The sequence below is a fragment of the Salmo salar genome, chromosome ssa01 (genome assembly GCF_905237065.1).
Source record: "Salmo salar chromosome ssa01, Ssal_v3.1, whole genome shotgun sequence".
NCBI lineage: Eukaryota > Metazoa > Chordata > Actinopteri > Salmoniformes > Salmonidae > Salmo > Salmo salar.
Window position 1 is genome coordinate 33,218,134 of NC_059442.1, and position 9,658 is coordinate 33,227,791.

A 9,658-nucleotide genomic window follows, 5' to 3' on the forward strand; every position below is an offset into this window, starting at 1 on the left:
CACTAGACTATATATACACACTCACTAGACTATACATACACACTCACTAGACTATATATACACACCATACACACACTCACTAGACTATATATACACACTCACTAGACTATATATACACACCATACACACACTCACTAGACTATATACACACACTCACTAGACTATAAATACACACCATATATACACTCACTAGACTATAAATACACACCATATACACACTCACTCACACACACTTACATTGTACATATCTACCTCAAATACCTTATTATTATTGAACATGATGACTAGTCACTTTACCCTGCCTTCATGTACATATCTACCTCAAATACCTTATTATTATCTATCCTGATGCCTAGTCACTTTACCCTGCCTCCATGTACATATCTACCTCAAATACCTTATTATTATCTATCCTGATGCCTAGTCACTTTACCCTGCCTTCATGTACATATCTACCTCAAATACCTTATTATTATTGAACATGATGACTAGTCACTTTACCCTGCCTTCATGTACATATCTACCTCTAATACCTTATTATTATCTATCCTGATGCCTAGTCACTATACCCTGCCTTCATGTACATATCTACCTCAAATACCTTATTATTATCTATCCTGATGTCTAGTCAATTTACCCTGCCTTCATGTACATATCTACCTCAAATACCTTATTATTATCTATCCTGATGTCTAGTCAATTTACCCTGCCTTCATGTACATATCTACCTCAAATATATAGCTCCACATTGATCTGGTACTGGTACTCCCTGTATATAGCTCCACATTGATCTGGTACTGGTACTCCCTGTATATAGCTCCACATTGATCTGGTACTGGGACTCCCTGTATATAGCTCCACATTGATCTGGTACTGGTACTCCCTGTATATAGCTCCACATTGATCTGGTACTGGTACTCCCTGTATATAGCTCCACATTGATCTGGTACTGGTACTCCCTGTATATAGCTCCACATTGATCTGGTACTGGTACTCCCTGTATATAGCTCCACATTGATCTGGTACTGGTACTCCCTGTATATAGCTCCATATTGATCTGGTACTGGTACTCCCTGTATATAGCTCCACATTGATCTGGTACTGGTACTCCCTGTATATAGCTCCACATTGATCTGGTACTGGTACTCCCTGTATATAGCTCCACATTGATCTGGTACTGGTACTCCCTGTATATAGCTCCACATTGATCTGGTACTGGTACTCCCTGTATATAGCTCCACATTGATCTGGTACTGGTACTCCCTGTATATAGTTCCACATTGATCTGGTACTGGTACTCCCTGTATATAGCTCCACATTGATCTGGTACTGGTACTCCCTGTATATAGCTCCACATTGATCTGGTACTGGTACTCCCTGTATATAGCTCCATATTGATCTGGTACTGGTACTCCCTGTATATTGCTCCACATTGATCTGGTACTGGTACTCCCTGTATATAGCTCCATATTGATCTGGTACTGGGACTCCCTGTATATAGCTCCACATTGATCTGGTACTGGTACTCCCTGTATATAGCTCCACATTGATCTGGTACTGGTACTTCCTGTATATAGCTCTATAGTGATCTGGTACTGGTACTCCCTGTATATAGCTCCACATTGATCTGGTACTGGTACTCCCTGTATATAGCTCCACATTGATCTGGTACTGGTACTCCCTGTATATAGCCCACATTTCTGTACTCCTGTATATAGCTCCACATTGATCTGGTACTGGTACTCCCTGTATATAGCTCTACATTGATCTGGTACTGGTACTCCCTGTATATAGCTCCACATTGATCTGGTACTTTACCACATATCTGGTACTCCCTGTATATAGCTCCACATTGATCCGGTACTGGTACTCCCTGTATATAGCTCCACATTGATCTGGTACTTCCTGTATATAGCTCCACATTGATCTGGTACTCCCTGTATATAGCTCCACATTGATCTGGTACTGGTACTCCCTGTATATAGCTCCACATTGATCTGGTACTGGTACTCCCTGTATATAGCTCCACATTGATCTGGTACTGGTACTCCCTGTATATAGCTCCACATTAATCTGGTACTGGTACTCCCTGTATATAGCTCCACATTGATCTGGTACTGGTACTCCCTGTATATAGCTCCACATTGATCTGGTACTGGTACTCCCTGTATATAGCTCCACATTGATCTGGTACTGGTACTCCCTGTATATAGCTCCACATTGATCTGGCACCGGTACTCCCTGTATATAGCTCCACATTGATCTGGTACTGGTACTCCCTGTATATAGCTCCACATTGATCTGGAACTGGTACTCCCTGTATTTAGCTCCACATTGATCTGGTACTGGTACTCCCTGTATATAGCTCCACATTGATCTGGAACTGGTACTCCCTGTATATAGCTCCATATTGATCTGGTACTGGTACTCCCTGTATATAGCTCCACATTGATCTGGTACTGCCCTTTATAGCTTCATTAATTTAGTACTGGTACTCCCTGTATATAGCTCCACATTGATCTGGTCCTGGTACTCCCTGTATATAGCTCCATATTGATCTGGTACTGGTACTCCCTGTATTTAGCTCCACATTGATCTGGCACCGGTACTCCCTGTATATAGCTCCACATTGATCTGGAACTGGTACTCCCTGTATATAGCTCCACATTGATCTGGTACTGGGACTCCCTGTATATAGCTTCACATTAATTTAGTACTGGTACTCCCTGTATATAGCTCCACATTGATCTGGTACTGGGACTCCCTGTATATAGCTTCACATTAATTTAGTACTGGTACTCCCTGTATATAGCTCCACATTGATCTGGTACTGGTACTCCCTATATATAGCTCCACATTGATCTGGTACTCCCTGTATATAGCTTCACATTGATCTGGTACTGGTACTCCCTGTATATAGCTCCACATTGATCTGGTACTGGTACTCCCTGTATATAGCTCCACATTGATCTGGTACTGGTACTCCCTGTATATAGCTCCACATTGATCTGGTACTGGTACTCCCTGTATATAGCTCCACATTGATCTGGTACTGGTACTCCCTGTATATAGCTCCACATTGATCTGGTACTGGTACTCCCTGTATATAGCTCCACATTGATCTGGTACTGGTACTCCCTGTATATAGCTCCACATTGATCTGGTACTGGTACTCCCTGTATATAGCTCCACATTGATCTGGTACTGGTACTCCCTGTATATAGCTCCACATTGATCTGGTACTGGTACTCCCTGTATATTGCTCCATTCTTGTCTATTTTATTTTATTCCTCTATTTTATTATTTTTTTAACTCTGCATCATTTGGAAGGGCTTGTAAGCAAGCATGTCATGGTAAAGTCTACACCAGTTGTATTTGGTGCATGTGACAAAGCCCAGACCAATGAATACAGTATACTGTATCTGTAAGGATGTACTGTATGTTGACAGGGCACTGATGCAATGTCCCTCACTATGGTTGCACAGTGCATCAAATATATCTGACAAATAGTTTTCTCTCATGGGCCTCGCTCACCAACCAGAAATAATACATTGCTGGTATCCCACTTTGTAAACCACCGTCTGTCTCCCAGTGGTCTTGCCAATGGTCTATGACCTGGAACTAAACTGTCATTGAATTAAACCAGGGTCAAGGAGGCTTATTAATGCATAATGCATGAATACATTAGTCAATTATAAGCAACAATAGTTAATGAATTGACTAAAATATAATTCATTATAATTAAATGTGATGGTCTTGGACCGTCTCCATAGGTGACCCTCTCACCCTTTCAAATGTACAAGACATATGCACACACAATATTCATAGAAATAAACTGTGTATTATTTAATTGGCTTTCCCACTTTTATAGTATATAGAAGAATTTACAGCTGTGCTGATGATAAGGTGTAAGAGTGCTTCTGCAGAATTTCAGTTGTGAGCCCGTGCCATACAATGTTGACGTTGTTTGGATCTTCTTCCACATAAAATCCTCTTTGGATGTAGCAAATGACTTCATATTTCTAGACAGCAAGTAGAGAAAATAAAGACTCAGCGTTTGAAAAATAACCAGCTCTGAGTTTTTTCTACATGGCTGTCTTAAAGATTAATTCCTCCTGTAGAGAAAAGAAGGAGAGCAAGGAGAGTCAGAACATAAGAGAAAGAAATGACAGCACACCCTTAACAAATGTATTCTCCTCTTGGTGAGAAAATGGATTTAATTCACAGTATGTCTTTCAAAGTCATTCCGCTTACAGTACATATACGGAACCAGCGCATTAAATAAAAAACGTCAAGGGTTGGAGGCTTGGTTTGGTTTGTTGTTGAGAAAAAGAGTATTGATTTTTTTTATGGTAACCAGTGCATTTTTTTTATCGGCAAAGCCTTATTAAAGTGTTGAACAGGAAGGATGAAATTACACTGAAGCAGTAATGGATGGTAATAAAATGAGCTTGATATTTTATGAGGACAGGACACTGACCACCTCTCCTCTCTCCCAGACCATAACAGTCTCAGGGAGATGATTCTCTCTAATTCAGAGGTGTTTCTCTAGACAAAGACTGAGAGATTAAGAGATAAAATGGTCCTCTAAAATTCCCTCCCTGTATATTTAAGCACCTGCAATCAGCTGAAATGTGTGGTTTTCCTGAGCATTTGTCTTGGATCCTTGAAATAGCTGCAGTCCTTGCTCAGATGTATCTACTGTTGTCAAGAGTGGGGGCTGAAGCGAGCACAAGATAAATGGCATAGAACTGGGAGAGTCACTTACATCTGTCGCTATCTCCAGCTATCTCTCTGGTCAAAAGCCCTCTTCCTTTTTAGCCCGGCTCTAGCGAGCTGAGCACAAAGGAAATAAAGAGCAGCACAGGTACAACGTAATATTAAACCAAGCCTCCCAACGCTCACATGGAAAATGCAACACAGCATGCATAATTGCATTCATACATAACCCAATAATTTGGGCATTTAGAAGTAGCCGTGAAATTACCAGGATGAATATTGCAGGGAAACCACAAGCACAGCATCAGAGCAAGTGGCCCTTTAGTAAATGTACAGTAAATATACAGTAATATACAGTGAAAATATAGTCTTTGTTTGTAGGATCCCTTACACAACAGCCTTGTATAACTGGGAATTCTCAATGAAAGAAAACCCAAGAGATTTACAAGCGTTGAAAACAACTGAGTGGAATTGGACAGGATGGCCTGTACAGTCATTTGGTCAGTAAACATTTTCAGAGATAGGGAAGGGAGAGACAAATAAAGAGAGATGGAGGAGAGAGGCCAAGTAGGCAAACTGCACTTTTCCTCTGTTTTTTTATCCAGAGTTCTTGAGTTACAGACAATTTTCACGTCCCTGCTGAGTTTGAGATGGATGTCAGAGTGCAACACACTTCGATTTCTCTGGGCTTTGCCAAGTCATCCTGGCAGAGGCAGAGTCTTGCATCCTACCATCCCTCAGATCATCCTAGATGGTCAGCCTGGAATCCTCCTCTCTCTCTCTTTCTCTCCCCCTCCCTCTCTCTCTCTGGAGTGTGGGCGTACAGTTCAGCACTTTCTCTTTTTTCTCTTTCTCTTTTTCTTGGTGACCTTCATGAGGCTCACACGACCTTCCCTTCAGCCAGAGCCGCTCCTTTGCTCACTTCCTTGAGAAGAGGGAAGGGGTGGACAAAAACGTCCTCTATCAACGAAGATCAGGTTTTAATCATCCCTGTTCTGTAGGGTGTGTCTGTCCAATAGCTTCCTGCTCAAGGTCACAAAGTCAGTAACAGTATAGCAGCCATGTGAACAGTCATGGTCGGGTCAGCTATGACTGGGAAGGGACAGTACATGGATGTTAGAATGCATTTCACATTAGGGCTGCGTCTGGTCACTGTTATGGGACATGCAGTATTGATGTTTGTCATGGAAGCATCATCCCCATTGAAATGCATTACAGCACACCCACATGTTAACAGACACTGATAACATCAAAGGAAGAGCTCATAGGGGTTTTCTCATGGGATGGATGTGTGTGGCAAACATTGCCATTTTCACTGAACCAAACCATGGTTAGACAGGGCAGCTATAGGATCCTTCTAACATTCCAGTTCAGCTTTCAGACAGAAAAGTATTGCACCTCACACGTTTCTGGTGTACATGAATCCCACTTTTATTTTTCGACAGAAAAGGGTGTTTTTTTTCTGGTTTATTTTGGTTACATTGAAAACCATCCTGTGAAAAACCGTAGCACCAGAGCAGATACTTATTGCCCATTCTTAGTTTGTTAAAAAGGTCAATTTGTGCTATTTGAGTTGAGATCAATTATGATTGTGGAGAAACATTTTCTTCCCGTATATAATAAAGACTAGCACTTTATTCATTTCCCAGTCATTTGCCAAATAAAAAGGGAGATAGAGAAAAATGTAATATATCCATTTAAACAACAAGTTAAAGCAAAAAATAGGGCGGCATTTAGCATAATTCATGCAGGGAATTAGCTTTCATGATGAATAATATTATATATTTATATATTTCTATGTATATATATGTCTATGTACAAGTATGGCACTTAATTACACGAAAGCAAGAAAACACTTTTCACAAATGAAAGCAGTGGGCGCTTTGGTGTATTATAAATTAAGGAAGTCACAGACGTTAGCGTTTGCAGCAAATCCACCAGATACTGTTTTGCAAGTCAGCTATATAGCAATGGAATGATTACATACGTTAAGGTCAGTGGTGCGAACACAGGCAACAAAAATATGAATGATGCTAATGTATTTCAACTAGGTCGATCCATAGTCAAAATGTATTTATATATTTAGGCATATGCCTACATAAATCTGGAGAATATTTCCCCTCGAACATATGGTCAACCGGTGTATTGTGTCGCTTAAATAGATTGGTGTCAACAATCGGTTTAATTATTTTTTTAAACACTGTCACGCATCGGGTTAGGTTTGGCTCCCGGGTGTTCACCTCTTAGTGCAATTTTAATTTACCCTACTCTCTTCAAGTACAGTAGATCAGCCCACAAAGAGTAAATGCGTGAACACGTCGACATGATCTCTATTTAGCGCTTTACATAGTATAAACGTTACTAAAAAGTTGCATCAGTGCAATGTAATAAATAAATGAACAAACGTGTAATCCACGCTTGCCATTGGAGTCCTTAAAAGATAAACAAATAAAAAATCGGCCCACGCTTTTAAGTCATGAAACGGATGTGGCGTTGGGAGCTGTCATCATCCAGTGTTCATCTTGGTTCAATCTTTACACATCGCACATTGTCCCATCGGGAACTCTCTCCATGTGCTACACATAAGCAGAGTCACTGGATTGAGTGCGACCGAAATTAGGCACACTCATTCTAGGCAAGTCCTTATTTCTGATTTCATAAATGGACTTCCGCCTCGCCTGAACTCCTCGCACCGCCGTTTTGATTTTCTTCCACCCCAAATGATTGAGTTCTGCCAGATTCAGCAACACACAAAAGCCACTGACCGCGAACATGAAGACTAGAAACACGGTCTTCTCTGTTGGTCTGGAAACATAACACTCTACATCTTTTATGCAGGGGTAACGATCACACTCGTACACCGATGGGACATTGAATCCGTACAAGAAATATTGACCCACTAAAAACCCTATTTCCAGCGCGTTTCTGAAAACCACTTGAATTATGTAAAATCTCGAGATACCCTCTTGCCGACTCTTTTTAGACTTTCCAGTAGTTCTCATGGCAGAATTGGGGATATCTTTGACTTCCAAACAGTCGGGCTCGGCTTCTTTGGTGGAGTTCTCTGTGTTCTGAAGTACTCCATTCACAATGGTGTTTTTAATCTTTTTGCTGTCATCTCGTTTCATTGAATCTTGATCCTTATCCAGGGTCAGAAAGACGGTGGAGTACCGTCGCTCCTTCTGTTTCGCCGACTGATGCACCGAGTATGTGATAAAACAAAGACTCGGGGTGCAAACCATTATGATCTGGAAAACCCAAAATCTAATGTGTGAAATTGGGAATGCCTTGTCGTAGCAAGCCTGGTTGCAGCCCGGTTGTAAGGTATTACAAACAAACATGGTTTGCTCGTCATCATAGACTGTCTCTCCAACTATTGCTACGATTAGAATCCGGAAGATCACCACCACAGTTAGTAGGATCCTAAAAACAAACAAACAAACAAACAATGTATGAGTATAGAGTCAGTAAATTATGTTCATTTTGTGAAAATGGCTGGAGATTGAGTCCAGTGTCTCTAAACAGGCGCGTGTTTGGGAGCTGTCCAGTGCTGAAACGAACGCTCTTTGCTGGGATATACGCTCTGCTCGCTCTTAGCACGGGGCTTGGTTCGGATGCTATGTGTATTATGCTTTTATAATGTCAGTGCGCCATTGTTATATATTTCTGTGTACTCTGAATTATTTACTCATTGATAATCATCTGTATTGTGTTTTGAAATGTTTTGCTAGCGTTTGTTTGGTAAAGTGAGCGTGACAGGCAATAGCGCCCAGTCTCTGCTTCTCAGTTAGTGCCACCTATCTAGCCCCAACAACAGCCATTAAAACATGCATATCTAGTTATTACAAATCCAGTTGACGTTTTGCTCTTACCTTCCTATCATAGTAGAGTGCTGCTGGACAGCAGCCTCCAGGAGCCTCTCTAGTATGGTCCATTCCCCCATTGTTGTTCATCCGGAGGAGGCGAGAGCCCACGGCACTCTGTACGAACTCCTGCCGAATATGTGGAAAATATTTCCCCGGGTTTTTGGTCGTTATCACTCTCCAGAGGCTCCGAGGTTATCTGGCAAATGCATTGATCACAACCCCACAGCTGTCCCGCCCTCCTCTCTCCAGCGCTGTGCAATATTGGTCTGTGCTTCTGCCCAAGCGCTGGTACGACGCTGCCACACTTTCTCGTTGTCTTGTGGAGCTGAAGGGCTGATTACTATAAGCCCTCCTATTTTCGATCTTCAGATCAGGTTGATGGGTCGCGCACTGTCTGGATGGAGGGTGGTTGGATTTAATGTCTTGCCAGCATTAATCCGCCTTTAAGTAGTCCCCTCCCTACGTCACGCGCAGACAGGTTGGTGGAGCGCCGCCAAAATACCAGGATTTCTAATTTTCAATATTCGACGAATGGAATCCAGGGACAGCGCGCAAGATTAATCTGTGATAACATGATTGGTGATAACCTCAATGCACCTTGTGTGTTTCTAGTTTATAACACATCAAAATTACTGAGCCAGATCGAACTGTGTCCGGTTGCGCGCACTCAGTGTGACAGAGGTAGAGTTGTGAATGCGCCGTGACCTAAAACCGCAGGTCAAGACATGGCGCCCAGATATTCGGAGCCACTTTTAAAGCAGATAGGCCTACCTGTTGCTTTTTTTTTTACTGTAATCGTGACAGTCTCCGTGCTCCTAGTAACCCAGTGGGCATAAAACGTGATAAAGACGTCTTTTACTGGTTGAAATCTGGTCGGGACTTCTTATAACCAGATCACAATCAGAAATCATTAAAAAATATGTCGTTTTTTGGTTGATATCTGTTTTTTGGTTGAAATTGAACTACTAACCAGTTATCTAAATGCTACTCAATTAATAGACACCAATCTATATAAACATTTGCGTAGTGTTTGTGGGCCATGCAGCCATTGCATATAAGACACTAGAACCATT

At 41.6% G+C, this 9,658-nt stretch overlaps 1 protein-coding gene across 1 annotated transcript; it reads right to left on the reverse strand.

Moving 5' to 3' along the window:
* Nucleotides 1-4,179: 4,179 nt before the first annotated feature.
* On the reverse strand, nt 4,180-9,192 carry LOC106601560 (gap junction delta-2 protein). Its single transcript, XM_014193871.2, has 2 exons — nt 8,592-9,192; nt 4,180-8,142 (listed from the first exon to the last, which is right to left on the reverse strand). The coding sequence occupies exons 1-2, from the start codon at nt 8,660-8,662 to the stop codon at nt 7,296-7,298; spliced, it is 918 nt and encodes a 305-aa protein (XP_014049346.1). The 5' UTR covers nt 8,663-9,192; the 3' UTR covers nt 4,180-7,295.
* Nucleotides 9,193-9,658: the final 466 nt, after the last annotated feature.